Source organism: Psammomys obesus, unplaced genomic scaffold (genome assembly GCF_907164565.1).
Source record: "Psammomys obesus unplaced genomic scaffold, mPsaObe1.curated_primary_1811, whole genome shotgun sequence".
NCBI lineage: Eukaryota > Metazoa > Chordata > Mammalia > Rodentia > Muridae > Psammomys > Psammomys obesus.
This window is the reverse complement of record NW_026591598.1, coordinates 19,177,501-19,195,016: the sequence shown is the minus strand read 5'-3', so window position 1 is coordinate 19,195,016 and position 17,516 is coordinate 19,177,501. Positions and strand designations below refer to the sequence as shown.

The 17,516-nt window shown below is 51.6% G+C and overlaps 1 protein-coding gene across 2 annotated transcripts in view; it reads left to right on the top strand.

Moving 5' to 3' along the window:
- The first annotated feature begins 23 nt into the window (after nt 1-23).
- Nucleotides 24-17,516, top strand: part of Plekhm2 (pleckstrin homology and RUN domain containing M2) — a 38,762-nt gene continuing 21,269 nt past the window's right edge. For both annotated transcript variants that reach the window (XM_055611466.1, XM_055611465.1), the window contains exon 1: nt 24-117. In XM_055611466.1, the coding sequence (XP_055467441.1) occupies nt 58-117 (60 nt within the window). In that variant the 5' untranslated portion in view covers nt 24-57. The remainder of the gene's footprint in view (nt 118-17,516) is intronic.

Sequence of the window (17,516 nt, the reverse complement as noted above, 5' to 3'; positions counted from 1 at the left end):
GCCCCGGGCGCCCGGCGCGGGAAGCGGCGACGGGGCGGCGGCGGCGGCGGCGGCGCCATGGAGCCGCGGGAGGTGAAGGACCGAATCCTGGAGAACATCTCGCTGTCGGTGAAGAAGGTGAGCGGCCTGCTTCGGCCCGGTCCCTGTCTCTTTCCCCCTGGGTCGCCCTGTGACCCCCACCCCGAGCCATCGTCCTCCCGGCGACCCCGGGCTCTGCAGGGGAAGCGGGCGGCTCCCGGGAGCGCCTCGGCCTCCTCCGAGCTATTTTTAAAGAACAAAGTTGAGGTCAGCGTCCTCGGAGCTCCCCTGTGTCCGACCCGGCCTTGCCTTCCCGAGAGGGACTGGTGACACCTCTGGAAGACTCCGGGAAGGACCCGGCCCAGAGAGCATCCCTGAGGAATGAATTCACTGCATCCCTCCTCCTTCAGGGCAAAGGCCGAGTACCAGCACTTGCTGGCCACCCCAGATGTGCCCTATGACATTGCCCGGGGGACCCAGGGAGTCCCCAAGTCATCCTACTCCAGGATGGCAATTTAAGGAAAAGCTCATTACAGAGTTCTGATTGAGGACCTGAAGTGCCTAGGATTGTATTTATGGGTGGTGAGCCCTGAGACAGAGTGACACTAGGACACTGCGTTGGGGCTTGCTAGTATTGGTCATTGCCCCAATTCCTGGTAGAAATGAGTACCTGTCAAGGGCATGCACGTGGGTAAGGCAGGCGACAGGTCAGCCTCGGAAGGCTGGGTGTGGTGGAGTATGTCTGGCATCCCAGCCTTCAGAAGGCCAAAGCAGAATCCTGAGGTCCAGGCTAGCCTGGACTGCATGGTGAGACCTTGTCTCAAATACAAAAAGTAGGAGCGGGCACAAAAAGACTCCCAGGCTAGGTGGTAGAATTCATATTCACAGAAAATGTACGTGGACAATCATAATAGTCTTACTTCTATTTATTTTTTTTTTACTATTTGGATTTTTGCCTCACCTGGTTTGAAAAGATTAACCAGCCTTTCTGCATACTCTTTTGTATGTGTGTGTATGTATATTATATTTTACCTATGCGTGTATGTATCTGTCTATGGCTGGATGCCCAGGTGGAAAGTGGAGGTCAGAGGACAGCTTTTGAACAGTGCTTCTCTCCTACCATGGGAGTTTCAGGAATCAAGCGCAGGTTGCAAGTTTTGGTAGCATGTGTCTTTACCCACTGAGCCGTCTCTCTGGTCCTCTTCTTTCTTGCTTTTCTTTTCTTTTTAAAACAGTCTCACTATGTAGACAAGGCTAGCCTCAAACTCTCTTTCCCTGGTGTTGGCATTAAAAGTGGGCACCACTATGCCTGCCTCCTTTAAGGTTGTTTCTGCTTCTAGGTGGTCACAATGGTGCACGCCTTTGAGCCCAGCATTTGGGAGGCAGAGGCAGGTGGATCTCTGAGTTTGAGGCCATCCTGGTCTACATAGTGAATTCTAGTACAGCCAGAGCTACATAGTGAGACTGTCTTGGAAAAAAACAAACTAGAAAATAAAGATTTCTGCTTCTAATAAAACTTATTCTGAGACAGGACATTTTATCAGGGCTACTTAGTTTGAGGGCTAGAGATACACAGTAATATTCTATCTCAAAGCAACTATGAGCAGGGTCGGGGGGCAGCAGCAGCTCATACCTGTAATCCCAGTACTCTTGGAGGCAGAGGTAGGAGGATCTCTGAGTTCAAGGCCAACATGATCTACAGAGTTCCAGGACAGCCAAGGCTACAGGAAGAAACCCTGTCTCAAAAAACCAAAACAACTAACAAACACAACAGTAACAGTAGACACTGAGGCTTCTGTACCCTGGTCTTAGCTGTGCTCCAAGAACCAGCTATGGCAAGGTAGGGCAGATAGCGTAGCAGGTAAAAGCACTTGCAAGCCTGAGTCGGTATACAAACTGGATGGCCTTGGTTCAGTCCCCAGAAATCATGATGGAAAAAGGGGGGGGGGGGTAGTTGGGTGTGGTGGTGCACGACTTTAATCCCAGCACTTGGGGAGGCAGAGTCAGGCAGATCTCTGTGAGTTCAAAGCCAGCTTGGTTTACAAAGTGAGTCCAGGACAGACAAGACTACACAGAGAAACCCAGTCTCAAAAAAACAAAAACAAATTGCCAGAGCAGTAGCTTAGTGGCTATGAGGACTGGCAACTTCTCCAGAGGACCTAAGTCAGGACCCCAGCTCCTAGCTTGAGTGGGCCACTACCTCCTGTAACTCCAGTTCCACGTGACCCAGTGTCCTCTTCTGGCCTTCTTGCATACCTGCACTAGGTACGCACACCCACACCGACACACATGAATACAAATAAGCATTTTACGCAGCAGCTGTGACTCCCCCAGAGACTCTCTTGGTTGAGAGAGGGAGGCCCTAACCAAGCCTTGGCAGGCTGGTAGCATTCTTGGAGAGAGAAGCAGGCACTCAAGCTAGGAGGAACATCTCCCGAAGTGGGGACCCCCAGGTGGTCTTCTGAGGATGACTATCAAGGGTTCTGCTAGATTCCAGCCATAGAATGTGCAGCTGGAAAAGCTATACAGCCTGTCACACAGGCCAGAGGTGCGCAGACCCGGGCCGGGCTTTGGATTCTGGGTCTGTCATTGGGCATAACGATCCTAGCAGACAGTGGAGCCTCTGTTGACCTGGCCAGTCAGGCTCTGCTCACAATGTTATAATGGAAATTCAGTTCCATGAGATAATATTCCCGCAATGCTTAGCACAATCCCTACCACACACTTAGGCCTAAACGCTGTGTCAGCTGCCATTATGACTTGCATTGTTTTCTTGTCTTTTACCCTTGAGGTAGGGCTGGGACCTAGGGCCTTGTACCTCCTCTGTAAGACCCACAACCACAGGCCTTTTTTAGTTCATTATTTTATTTTACAGAATGACCTTCTGCTGACTTTTGATCTTCCCCTTCCACCTTATAAGTGCTGGAATTACAGACATCTACCGTCAGGCCTGGCTTGTGTCTGGATTGAACCCAGGGCCTCTTGCCTGCTGGGTAGGGACTCCACTCACTGAGCTGCATCCTAAGTGCTCCCTTCTTCTTTTTCTTCCTCCTCCTCCTCCTCCTCTTCTTCTTCCTCTTCCTTTGGTTTTTTAAGACAGGGCTTCTCCTTGGCTGTCCTGGAACTCTCTCTGTAGACCAGGCTGGCCTAGAACTCATAGAGATCCTCCTGCCTCAGCCTCCCAAGTGCTGGGATTAAAGGGGTATACCAGCACTACCCAGCCCTTTTTTATTTTTCTGAGACAGCATTTAACTACATTGCCCAGGCTGCTCTCAAACTTGTGTCCTCTTGCCTTAGCCTCCAAAGTAGCTACAATTATAGACCTGTGGTACCATGCCCTCCTTCCTGTAAAGTTTTTCTTGAAAGATCAGGTGGTGAATATTTTTAAGTGTTACATACAGCCTTCACTGAAGTTACCCAGTTCTTTCCTTTTTGCTCCCAAGCAACCGTACATTTATGGGTGAGGCTGTAGTCCAGAAAACCTTTATAAAAATAGGCTAAACTTTGGCCTGTAGGTAGTAGTTTATATAGGAATATGTGGGTGTACCCAAAAAAGTCCCTGCCAAGGTGGCTGATAAGCACTTTCAGAGAAGTGAGTGTGGCGAGGTCTGTAGAATGCCCAGCATGATGGCTGCTGCATCTTTATCTCAGGTTTGCAGGGTGGATGCGGACACGGGAACCCCATCCACGTACTCAGCTTCCTGAGCACCTAGCCCAGGTCCTCCCTGTTCCCGGCCCCAGGAAGGCCATTAGGACAGCGACAAGGCTCTGTCCTCTTGGAAGCGACATGCTCGTAGAAGATGAGGAATAACTTAGTCACATCTCCTCTGCCCATTTCCAATTCTAATGGTGCGGCGTGGGCTTCAGGCGGAAGGCAGTGAAGACACAGGGAGGCTAGTTTCAGCAGGGGCCGCTCCTGAGGAGGAGAGAAGGAAGACAGAGTTATTCTAAGAGAACAGGTCTTTTCTTGGGTGAGGAAGAGAGACAGGGTGTCACTCTAGCCTGAGCTGACCTCAAACTCGCCATAGCCTAGCAGGCCAGCCTCCCTGACACGACAGGCCTGTGACGTGATGCCAACCAACAAGTTCTGAAAATACGTGCGTGTGCCACACACACACACACACACCACTGTACACTACACACATGCAACACATACACCGTGAATGCCATGCACAGGACCTACACACACACACTACACAAACATGCACCACACATACGTGTACCCCACGCAAACACACACACCACTAAACACAAACGTGGACTGCGGGTGTGACTCAGTGGCAGGCTGCTTATCACCCTTGGCTACACAGACAGTTCTAGGCCAGCCTGCGCTACACGAGACTGTGTCTCAAAAAACAAAACAATAAAAACCCACAAATAAGCTGGGCACGGCGGTGCACGCCTGTAATCCCAGCACTTGGGAGGCAGAGGCAGGCAGATCTCTGTGAGTTCGAGGCCAGCCTGGTCTACAAAGTGAGTCCAAGACACCCAAGGCTCCACAGAGAAACTCTGTCTTGAAAAACCAAGCCAAACCAAAAACCAATACTCGGTGCTGGAAAGGCTGAGGTGGGAGGGTCGCCATGAAGTTAAGGCTAGCCTAGGCTACATAGCCATACCCTGCCTTAAAAAAAAACTTACCTTTACTACAATAATTATCACTTTAGTAATAATAATAAAGCCATAGACATCTCAAAAGCATGCAGGATGAAAAGAAGCCATCCCGTGTCTTCTTAAACAGGGCAAATAAATTCATATGACATTGACAGTAGCCCAGCGGCCGCTTGTCTGGCCTGCTTCTTCGCCTGTGTGGTTGAGGTAGGCACTGCCACCTGCTAAATGAGGCTCAGGGAGGCCTGTCTAGCTTCAGGCCCTATCAGCCGGAGGCCCCTGTCTGGGTCTGGATCCAGAGGCTCCAATGACCAGGCTGCAGCTGTTTCCCAGCCCGGCTGGTCACTGCCGCTTCCAAGGCTGTCCCGGGGAGTGGGCTTTTCCCCACTTCTGTTGTGCTTTTTGAGACCAGTCTATATATAATCTTCTTACAGAGACCCGCCTGCCTCTGCCACCAGAGTGCTGGGATTAAAGGCCTTTGTGGCTACTACTGGCCTTTCCCCACCTTTCAACTCCTTCCGATGGCCTAGCTGGGCCTGTGCACTGACAGTGAAAGTCCTGGCCCTTTGCTTTAGATCAGTAGTTTCGTACTCTCTGCCTTCTGGGAAAATATTCTGAAAACCCCCAAGGAATCACATAGTGTGTGCCACAGGCTCAGACCTTGTGGGTCACCCCACTGACAGCCACGAACAGATGTGAGACAAGTCTCTGCTCTTCCTGAGCCCTGCCCGTCTGGTTTACAGTGTGCTTCTCTTTTTATGTGGTGTTTCTCTGACATCAGCTTTCTCTCAGAAGCCTTGCAACACAGTGGTCCTTCGCGTCCCATCACAGAACACTCCAGGCCTCGTCCATCCTGGGCTTGCCTCTAGCTTAGAGCCGTTCCTATTGAAAGGCTCTGTGTGACGGTTTGTGACCAGGCAGAAATTCACCTGCTCCTGGGCACGTGCTGGCAATAGCGGGTACCATGGAGGACTAAGGCTGAGTCCCTGTGATCACTTAGAAGCCACATCTCACACTCCAGAGTTGGGTGGCTCTGGTGATTCTGCGATCTTCCTCAGAGCTTGTCTGTTTTGGAGTCCAGTGTGGGAAGAAGGTTATGGAAAAACTGGAAATCTGCTGCCAGCTGTCAGAATGTTAGTCCTGGAAGCCTACTGAGTAAGGGTGTGGATGCTAAGAGTGGAGCCGGGGGTGAATGCTGTGGGGAGGAGAAGCTGGCCTTCTAGGTAGCTCATGGCCCGATAGTTTGTCCTGCTGGAGTGCTTGTCTCGGCCTCAGGAGTCATCGCCATGGCCATAGTGTGTTGTTGTCAGAGCTGACAATGCCCCGAATCCTCAGGAAACACTGGGGCCTTCCTTCTGCAGAATTCTCCCCGTGGCCCCTTTGGTGGCACAGATGGCTTCTAGACAAGCGTGGTGTCTAGAACCCGCCCTGCAGCGTGGACGGAGCAGCCCTTGCCTGGAGCTGGCCTCCTGGAGCGCCCTGCCTAGGCAGCAGTCCTGCTTGATGTGAGCGAACGCTCCTTGCCAGCCCGTCCTCCTGCTCATCCTCTTGGCTGCCTGCTGGGTGTGAGTCTCCTGGGTGAGACCGGCAAATGAGGAGGTTTCAGGCTGGGCCTGGGGTTCACTGGTCTGTTGGGATTCATGAGCATCTGGGTTCCTGAGCGCATCCCCTGTCCTGTAGCCAGGTTGTCCTGCTTCAGTCTTCTCCATCTTGTGTCTGTGATTTATCTCCTCCCCTTGCTTGTCAACATTAAACAGTACAGAAACACAGAAAAGCACATGTCTGTTTCTTGCAGTCTGTTCTTTTCCCCCAGACAACTGTTTAATAGCGGGAACTAACAGAATCTAAGTAACCCAGTGGCGTGGGAGAACAAGGAAGGGACTTGTACAAATTAGAAATCCACAACCCACCATAGTTTTTGGAAGTCATAGGCCCCTGATCAGTCTTAGCACAAGTTGTCTGATTGGTCTGGTGACACCCTACTTCCTACAACTCACTTCGTAGCCAAGGATGACTTTGAACTTCTGATCCTCCTGCCTCCGCATCGAGCACCTCACCCAGTTTTATGTGTTGCTGGGGATGGAACCCAAGGCTTTGTGCATGCTAGGCAAGCTCCCTACCCACTGAGCCACCCCCCCAGCCTCACTCAAGCTCTTTGTTTTAGGGTGTTCTCAGGGTGCTGAGGCTTGAAGCAGCCAAAAGCAGTGAGAGGAAGAGGCGATTATACAGCTGGGTTCCTTACATTTCATCTACTCGGAGCCAGCTCCTATCTCTACAACTTTCCCCAGTCAGAAACACTCTGGGACAGTCCATGCTGCTGCCTAACTCGGGGACGGTGGGGTTTAGGGAGGCAGCTTGTCCAAAACCATTAACCTCAGAAGGAGTGAGGTTGACCTTGGGATCATTTTTCCGGCTCCTGCTCTTTTCTCCATGATGTCTGCATGACAATCATGTATCTCTGTAGGTCAGTCTTTTTAATGTATGTAACAATGGGTCCTTCATGGCAGGCGCATGTGTACATCATTACACTTTGCTCATGTCATCCCCTGTTGCCCTCCTCCCCCTCCCCCTCCCCCTCCCTCCCCATAGGTCAGCCTTGTGGGCTGGTCCTCTATAAACTGTCTGTATTCTGTTTGTTGAGTGACTGCCGTGCACTCGGTGCTCTTGTCGTCTTTAGGAGACAATGGTGAGCCAACCCTGGGAGGCGGGGTTACATTCTGGAGACAGATGTGAGGCAGATGGCAGCAGGGGCCTGGGGAGGTGGGTCCGTCAGTAAAGTGCACAAGGGCCTGAGTTTGATGTCCAGAACCCGCTTTAGAAAGCTGCCATGTTGACCATGCTTGGTGAGCATGAGGCGGCAATAACAGGACTCCTGGGGTTTGATGGCCAGCCTAGCTCATTCAGTGAATGCGGGGCCAAGTATGAGACCTTATCTCAAAGACCCAAGGTGGACAGTGTTCCTGAGGAGTGGACATTAGAGGCTGTCCCTGACTTCCGCATGTATCACACACACACACAAACAAACATAAAAAATGATACGAATTATAATGGGTGGATGTGGACCTCAAGCCCTCCTTTCTCTCCTTACGTAACCAGGATTTGTAATCCAGTATGTCCCCGGCAGACTTTCTCGCCCTGTGTTTGAGTTTTCAGCCCGTAATGTACCTGACTAGACCTTGGCATTGCATGGGCCTCGGACCGGAGGCGAGGGTGCCGCCATGTCCCCCAGACTATTAATGTAGTTTGCAGTATGACTTGGTGACCATTTTCCTTTATCTAGACACTGGTTGGGGGAAGCACTTACGAGGTCATGTAGGCCCCGTGCACAGAGGGGAGAGGAACTGAAAGAACACAGGCAGCAAAGGGCAGCTTGGAAGCCTGGTATAGAGTAGGCTTTGAGAAATCCCTCCCCCGCATAAGCATGGCACACAGCACCGGTGGGCAGGGTTCTGCCAGCTCCAGCCTGGAAGAACGGGGAAGAATCCTGCTCCCTGTTTTCTTTCAGGCCAGTGTCTAACTTCTGGGCCTCTGGTGTTTGCCCAGAGGCTCTTGGCAGTTTTCTCTTCCCACTCTGAAAGGCATCCTTGGTTCCTCCAAAAGGGGTCAAGTCTTGCTCCCAAGTACTTTGAGGCTTGGGCAATCTCCTTCCTGGAAGGAAAAGTATTTAACTACTTTACAGAATGTTTTTCGGGCTGGAGAGATGTTCAGAGCACTGGCAGCTGTTAAGAGCACTGACTGCTGCTCTTGGAGAGGACCCAGGCTTGGCTCCCAGCATGCATGGCTCACAACCGTATGTAACTCCAGTTCTAAGGGGTCCGACACCCTCTTGTAGTTTCTACAGGCTTAGGCATGCTTATGGCTACATACACAGATTCAGGTAAAACAATTCATACACATAACAATTTTTTTTTTAAAGGAGTAAAACTTTTTTAAATACATAGAATTATCTGTGGGGAGACAGACATGTGCTGCCTTCTCTGCTATATGTGGTGGTTCTGGGACATGAACCCAGAATCTCCTGCGTGTCGCGGCTCAGGCTTCTAGAAACAGCATTCTGCCGAATTAACCTAAGCGACCTGTTTTCTTCAGCCAGCATTACAGCCTAAACAAGGCATACAAAAACCTCTAGAGCCTGCTTTCTTTTTCCCATGGGCGCTTCTCAGTACCTCTCCCAGCCTGGTGTCTGCCGCTGTCGGGCTGTGGGATCCACTCATGCATTCAAGAGGCTTTAATTTCCCCAGTGTTGATTCCAGGACGATGCAGGCCATGGCAAACAGACCCTTTAGGACAGCTCAGGGCTTCCATAGTGACTGCCCCACAGAGATGGGATTGTCATGGCCGTGAGGAAATGGGACGCCTGCGTCCGAATCTCTAGGTCTCTCCCTGGTTCTCACCCAGGGCGACTGTTGCACTCTCCAGCTCTGCAGGCCACTGTCACTACTTGTCAGTCTGACCCAGGCTGTCCCAGGCTGAGGTAGAGCGGCATCTGGGGATACAGACTTTAAAACTGGGAGGCTCAGAAGCACTGTGGTGTTAGTGGAGCTGTAGCCAGCCAGGACCTGTACGCTGATGCTGTCAAGAAAGGAAGCAACTAGAACATCCCGGCACTGTGACCCTGGTCACTGGGCACCTCAAAACCTGTGCTTCATCTCAGGTGGGATGGAAACAGCGGAGCCGCTTCTGGGGTCTGAGGCGTGCCTCGGTGGGATGAGAAGCCTTTGCCTCCCTTGGCCATAAAATGAGGGTTCTTTCTTCAGACTTTTCCAGTGTGCTGTGGTTTGCCGCTGCCACGCACTGTCCCCGCTCTTCAGGTCGCTCTCCGGGTCTCTCTCCCGTCAAAGCCATCCTGCACTGGGCGTTCTTACCAAGACCGTGGGAAACTGCCTGATGGCCAGATGGTTGTCTTAGAAACCCTGGGATGTCAGACTTCTTCAGCCCTGGCCAGCATCCGGCCCTGACTTAGACCCAGCTGGGGGTTCTCTCCAGAAATGCTGTTGGCAGCAGTGACCTGCTCCTTGGACCATGTGACACGGGCATTATTCTCTTTTTTTCTTTAAAGCTTTACTTATTTATTATGTATACCTCTGAGCCATCTCCCCAACCCCTGGCATTATCATTCTGGAGATGCAGCTCAGTTGATAGAATATACCTGCCTAGCATGCACAAGGTTCAGGTCGTAATCTCCAGCACTGTGTAAAGCCGGAGATGACGATGGAGACCTCTAACTTCAGCACTTGGGAGCCTGAGGCAGGAGGATCAGAAGTTCAAGGTCATCCTTGGCTACATAGCCAGCCTGGACTGCTTGAGATACCCTTTCACACCCCCAAAAAAGAAGCTTGCCTAAAGTGTATAATGTACCGTGCACCTTATATCTGTTTTTTAGGGGCCAGGTGATGGGCACCAGCCTTTTCCATCAGGACCCTGCCATCTGTACAGATGTCTAAGCATAAATATAAAGCTAGGCCTGCTCTCAAATGCTTAATGCCAATTCGTTGGGAAACTGAGGCAGAAGGATCTCAAGTTCAAGTGCAGCCTGGGTAGCCTATTGTATCAGTCACTGTTCTATTGCTGTGAAGAGGCACAATGGCCAAGGCAACTCTTATAAAAGGAAAGCATTTCAGAGGTTTAGTCTGTTATCCTGGTGGGGTGCATGGCGGCAGGCAGGCATGGCATGGAGAAGTAGCTAAGGCAAAGAGAGAAACCTGGCCAGCATGGGCTTTTGAAAGGTCAGTACTCCCCCCCCACATACTTCCTTCAAAGGGCCACATCTCCTAATCCTTCTAACCCTTTCAAGGAGTGTTATTCCCTGGTGACCAAGCACTCAAATATAGGAACCCATAGGAGCCATTCTTTAAAATATATTTATTTATTTATTATGTATACAATGTTCTGTCTGCATGTAAGCCTGCACGCCAGAAGAGGGCGCCAGATCTCATTGTAGTTGGTTGTGAATCACCATGTGGTTGCTGGGAATTAAACTTAGGATCTCTGGAAGAGCAGCCAGTGCTCTTAACCCCTGAGCCACCTCTCCAGCCATGGGCTATTCTTATTCAAACCTTCACACAGTAAGACCTTGTCTCAAGATGAAAAGTTTAAAAAGGGTGGGAATCATGGAGACCCTCCTGAAGGGACAGTCATATCAGCTCTTCTCCATCTGTCACTTTTTGGTCGTGTTCTCTTTTGGCCTCTTCCTGAGAAGTTTAGGAATCAGAATTTGAGGACGTCCTGATTCCCAAGATAATAAATGGTGTCATGTGGTTCGGCCTCTGCTGTTCCTCTGAGGATCCACCTCAGAAAGAGTGAGCATCTGTGGAGACCGCAGTGGTTGCCTGGCATGGTGGCACACACAGCAATCCCACCCAGCACGTGAGAGGCTGAGGCAGGACATTTGCAAATCTGGGTCAAGCCTAAGCTACCCAGTGAGACAGCCTGACTCAGAACTGCACAAACAGAAGGCCTGCAGTCTGTCCAGGCAGTGGCCATGCCTGGGATAGGATTCCAAACCGCAGGGCGGGCGTTGCCCTGCCGCCTCTCCTGGGACACACGGTTGCTGAGGTGCCCCTGCAGCAGTTTCTGAGGGGAGCTGCACGGTAGGCCGAGGGCCCTGGGGATTACTCCATCTGCTCCACCACACATTCCAGCTCATTCAGCTGTGGCCACCGTCCGTTTAGTTATTTAAAGGGCTGACTTGGGTGAGCCCATCCTTCCTTCCTTTGCTTCGGGACCTGGACTCCCGAGAGCTTCCCTAGCAGCCAGCCACCTGAATACCCGAGCTCTGTGGGAGGCCAGCTGGGAGGCTGCTGCTGCCAGGAAACCTCCACCCCAGGCGACAGAGGAGACAAGCCTGCCTTCTGTGTTGCCAGGCTGTTTGTTTCATACTTCAGGTTTGTGCACTCGCTGAGTGAGCAGGATGAGGCAGGGGGGCGACTGGCAGGTGTGGGGAAGGGCATGTGCTGCTGTGGAGCCTCCTAGCAGTGAGGTGGTTAACACGGCCATTGCACAGCCCTGGACCCCTCAGGCCTTGGACACTCTCCTGATACTGTCGAAGCAGGGGTTATCCAGCCCTGTGAAGGCAGGAGTATGACCCACCTTTCTCCCAGGACAGGCTCAGTCAGTGGTAGAGCTGGGACCCAGGTCACCTGACAGCACTGGCCTCTTTCAGCCCTCACTGAGCAGGGCAGAAGAGCAAAGGTCACCTGTCCCCATCTTTGCACTTGGCCATTTATAATCTACGTAGCCACCTTTACGATACCGATTAGAGACCACTCCAGAAGGGTTGCACGCTGCCTGGCGTGGGATTCGGCTTGTTCTGAGTCACTTGTCTATAGGAGAGACAAGACTAGGTCTCAGAACAGAGCCTGGGACCAGCCCTGATCAGAATGCGTCAGACATTTCTTGGCTTGGTGGTGAGTGCCACCCACGTTTCCCCAAAGTCATGGGATGGTGCAGTCATGTGATGGCTGGTCTCCCCAGGGCGCTCCTGGAGTACATCCTCCTGGCTTGAAGGCAGTCTGGGCTGAACAGGCAAGCTCACCCTGGGCCTGGTGCCTGAGCACACCTACCAAAAATGGGGGCCAACGTATGAGCTTAGCCAGTCCAGGATGTGGTCTGGGAACAGACGGCAGCTTTACAGAATCTAACATTCTGTCTCTCTCTTGTCCAGCTGGTCTTGGTCTTTTGTGTGTGTGTGTATTGTTTTATTTATGTGTATGTGTCTATGTGAGTGTGTGCCATGTGTGTGCAGGTGCCTGCAGAGGCCAGAATAAGGAGGTTGGCTCCCCTGGAGCTGGAGTACAGGCAATTGTCAGTCGCCTGATGGCAGGAGCTGTAGATTAAACCTGGGTCTTCTGGCAGAGCAGGCAGTGCTCTTAACCACCAAGTCACCACGCCAGCCCCCTCATTTTGATGCTTTTAATAGAGTCAAGCATACCAGCCCACCTGTGTCTCACCCCTCCACTCCCGGGACACGCCTGTCCTTCTTGTTCCACCTGTTTTCCCACCGTCCTTTTAGCAAAACTGGTCAAAGGAGTTTTTGGTATTTGTTGTCTCCTGTTCTTTTGTCCCCTTCCTTCTCCTGTCTTTTTTTCTTTTTTAACATATTCATCCGTAGCTACCTCAGTGTACATTGTTTGTAGACAACTCTTCCTCCCACGAGACCTGATGCCCATTACCTCCTTTAAAAATTAGTCATGATAGCTTGGGGAGCGGTGGCACACCCCTGTAATCCCAGTACTCAGGAGGCAGAGGCAGGTAGATCTCTGAGTTTGAGGCCAGCCAGGGCTACCCAGAGATACCCTGTCTTAGAAAAGAAAAAAGAAAAGAAGAAACCTTTCCTTAACATTCTCGGGCTGGCCTGTAGCTCAGCTGGTAAGGAGCATGCTTAGCACACATGAAGTCCTGGGTACAGTCCCCAGCAGCTGCATACGCTAGGCATGGTGGCACACACCTGTGGTCTCAGCATGCGGGAGTTGGATCAGGAGTTTAAGGTCAGTATCAGTTACACAGCAAGTTCAAGGCCAGCCTGGGGTACAAGAGACCTTCACTCAAAACAGATAGATCAAGAATTTGCTGAGTTTCAAGTTCTAAGTACTGCAGCCAGTTTTTAAGGCCTTGTTTACTCAAAATGTGTTCCATGAACCTTCCCTGTTCCTCACCCCAGGACCTTTCATGGAAGTCCTTGGCTTCTGTGACTCTAGTAACCCACGGCGCCCCCTCTCTCTCGAGATTCTTTCACATGGCTTCCGCAGCACATACTGTCCCACGTGAGCGGGCCCTCAGCCACCCTCCTGACCTTATCCTGCGCCACCCACCGCCTCAGCCTCTGGGCTCCAGCCATATAGGATGGCTTAGTGGTGGTCCTCCTCAGGACCTTGCACCGCAGTGCACTGGCTGTGTGTGGGATTTCCTGGGGGCGCTGAAAGAAAGGCGGTGTCTGGCCTGCCTACAGAATGTGCTGTCTTGGTCTGGGAAGGGGCCTGGTCATAGTTATATTTTTCCAGTTCTGCGAGTGTTTCTGTGGAGCCTGCTTGTGGGCAGCACTCAGAGATCCTCTTCCTGAGCTCAGTGCCCAGCATGGCTGTCTGCGTCTCTCAGCCCATCTCCCCACCACCTCCTGGACAGCTCCTGGACATTAAAGAATGTCTCCTGGCAGAGTGCCATCTGATCTATAAATGGGACCACTCGGTGGCTGGAACCGGGAAACCTAGAATGGCCATCACTTCCTCTTCTCACTCATAGCACCTCATCCATTGATGAACCCCTGGACATCATTTTCAGATCCTCAGTCTGACCCCCTCTCACTTCCTCCCCAACCACAGCTGCCCTGGTGCCACTGCCCTGGTTCCCCATCCGCTCACAGGGGAGCTTTCTACCTACATGTGTCGTCTGCAGTCTGGACCTGGCACCCAGAAGCCTGTGACAATGCATGCAATCATGTTATCTCCTGGTGTTCAAGCCTTTAGCGGCTCCTCATCAAACTGCAAATGAAGTCCTTACATGGCCTGTACATGCTTTGGCCCTCAGCTGCCCTCATAGCCTCACCTCAAACCACTCACATCCTTACTCCTAAGCTCAGCCCTATCAGCCTCCTCACTGTGGCTCCTGCCTCGGGACCTTTGCACCTGTTCTGGGACGCGAACACTCGTCCCCTAGACACCTCAGTGGTCATCCTTGGCTGGACCGTCCCTGGCCCAGGACTACTAGCAGGCCCATGCCCTTCTTTGCTTTAAAATACCCACTTCTGGCCACTGCTGAAGCGACCTTAGGAGACACTGCCCCCAGCCCAGCTGTCATGGCTTGCCACCCCTCAAGACCTCAGGCCATGGGCCAGCATCCTTTTCCTACACAGCCGGATAGTAAATCCTTAGGCCCTTCAGGTGGGTTACCCTGTTATAGCTCCTCAACCTGTCACTGTGGCACCAAGGCAGCGTGGGTAGCACCAACAGAGCGGTGTTTTCTGCCAACTCTGAAGTCTTCTGCCTTTTCCCAGAGGACAGCCTCTGAGCAGTAGGGTGAGTTCTTCCCAGAAGTGGGGCGCTCTTCTGTGATCCTCAAAGGATTCAAGAGGAAGAGTCACAGGCCATCATCCAAGAAGCAGGCTCAAATCTACAGGCTTTTTTGTTTTGGCTTTGGTTTTCTGAGACAGGATTTCTCTTTTTAGCCATGGCTGTCTTGGAACTCACTCTATAGACTAGGGTGGCCTTGAACTCACAGTATCCTCCTGCCTCTGCCTCCCTGAGTGCTGGGATTACAGGGGTGTGCCAAGTGCTCACAAAGGCCGGAAGAGGGCGCTGAGTCCCTGGAACTGGACTTAAAGACACTTGTGAGCCTGCAGCTCCCAACTAAGTGGGTACTGGAACTGAACCCAGGTCCTTTGCAAGAGCAGCCAGTGCTCTTGAACACAGAGCCATCTGGCCAGCCCTGCTATGGACTGTAAATTCTAGTTGGAAGGCCCGAGTTTTTCTTCTTTGGGCTCTCCTAGAACACATTAGAAAGGAGAAACTCTAGCTTTTGTTTGTTTGCTTTGTATTGGTTTTTGAGCTAAGGGCTGACTATATAACCTAGGCTGGCCTCAAAGGCAACCCTTCCTCAGCCTCTGGAGTGTTGGGATTATGGGCATGTGCCACCACACATGGCAACTTGGACGTTCATTCAGGGATTTTGAACCCAAGTGTGATAAAAATATTTGTGTCTAGAATCTGGTGGTGCCAATTACTAGCTGTATGACCTGCGTTACCGTGTGGCTGTGATGATTAAATATCTGAGTCACATTGCTGTCATCAGCATTGAAGCCATTCATACCTGTAAAGGGTTTACGAGGCCCTTTGATTCGTGCTCATTTGTTTTTTGGTTTTTCAAGACATGGTCTCCCTGTGTAGCTCTGGCTAGCCTGGAACTCACCACATAGACCAGACTGGCCTTGAACTCCAAGATTTCCCTGCCTCTGCTTCCAGAGTGCTGGCATTAAGGGCATGCGCCACCACACCTGGCTGGCCTTTGATAAATAAGGGGTTCCTGTTATCTGAAGCCTCCTGGAAGCCTGAGGAAAGCAAGTTTGGAGCAGCTCGGTGACTTGCTGTGGTCACCCAGTGAGTAGCACTCAGCATCCAACCCATGACTGATGGCAAGACCCATGCTCTTAAGCACTGTGCTGCCTTCCTGACGCACATAAGAGGTGCTCGAGATATGACGGGCCTGATTACAGCAGGCATTAGTGCTAGCGAATGCAACCAGAGTCAGAAAAGATGCTAACGGCACTTCTGGGCTGTGTTCCTTATGTCCTGTGGCTGGCTCCATCTCTCTGGAGCCCTCATCCACTGTTTGCTCACACAGTCGTGCGGCTGTGGGGGCGGCTGCCAGCTGCCTCTCTGTGACTCACCTCTGCGGTTTACCTTAGTGCCATGCTGTGCTAACCAGCCCTGAGTGTATGAGAGTCATGAGCATTCTTCTTCCTGTTCCTAGCATCTGTGCCCGGCTCAGCACTGGCACCAGACTTCTCCCTTCAGATAAAGGACTCCTCCGCAGCCTAAAGCATGCTTAGGTGGGAAAGTGCCTGCCATGAGCACCGACTGCCAGTTCCCAGGACCCACATCCAAGCTGGACGTGGTGGTTCCTGTCCGTAACTAATGGGACAGAGTCAAGCGGATCTCTGGAGCCCACTGGCCATCTAGCTTAGCCAATGGGTAAGCCTCAGTTCAGAGACTCGGTCTTAAAAAATAAGGCCGGTGCCAGGTGTGGTGGTGCACACCTGTAATCCCAGCACTCGGGAGGCAGAAGCAGGTAGAGCTCTGTGAGTTCAAGTCCAGCCTGGTCTACAAAGTGAGTCCAGGACAGCCAAGGCTACACAGAGAAACCATGACCCAAAAATCAAACAAAACAAAACAGGCAGGTAGCCTGGCATAGTGGAGCACGCCTTTATTCCCAGCATTCGGGAGCCAGAAACAGGTGGATCTTGACTCTGAGGCCAGCCTGGTCTACATAGCAAGACTCTGTTTCAAAACAAGAAAGTTTTGTTTTGTTTTTAAGTCTAGGGAAGCAATTGAGGAAGATAACACGAACCTCTGCCTTCTCCCCGTGCGTACACACTAATGCACACACGTGCACCGTGCACACATTGTGGGATGGCCATCTTAACTGCCGTTGTAACAGGATGTGGAATGACCTGGTAAGAGTTTCCACAAAGGATTTTCTAGACCAGGGTTGGCCTGTGGGCACATCTGGAGGATGGTCTCCTTTATGTCTCAGCGGATATGCTACCAGCCCACTGTGGGCAGGACCATTCCTTAGGCTTGGGGCCTGGAGCCATGTAAGTGTAAAGAGGGGGCTGAGCACAAATTAACACACACACACATTCATGACTCTGGTTGTGCTGTGTCAAGTTCCTGCTGCCTTGATTTCTCCCACTGTAATGGATTATGACCCAAAACTGGGAGTTAAAATGGGCCCTTTCTACCTAAGTTGATTTTCATCAGGGTATTTTATCACAGCAGCAGAAATAAAACTAGGACCCATTCACACAGAAAAAAACTTAAGAAAGTCTGAAGAAGAGGACCCACTACTAATAAAGAAATGGTTTCTGGGAGCGGAGTCCAGTACCGTTGCCCCTGAGTGTATATGTAGCCAGACACTACGCCATTGGGATGACTGAGAATGTGGACTCCTTGTTGTTCCGCGCAGCTAGTGTGTATTTGCCACTTGATGTTCAGCAGCTCTGCTGAGCCTCTCAGATGCTTTTTATTACCTGATTCCCTAAACCGGCAGTAGCCAGCAGGACAGCCTGCCATGATGCCGGTGCCATGTGTCCAAACTGGACAGGGCTGCTAGCCCTGGGAGCTGCTAGTCCGTCTTCCTTCCTTCCTTCCTTCCTTCCTTCCTTCCTTCCTTCCTTCCTT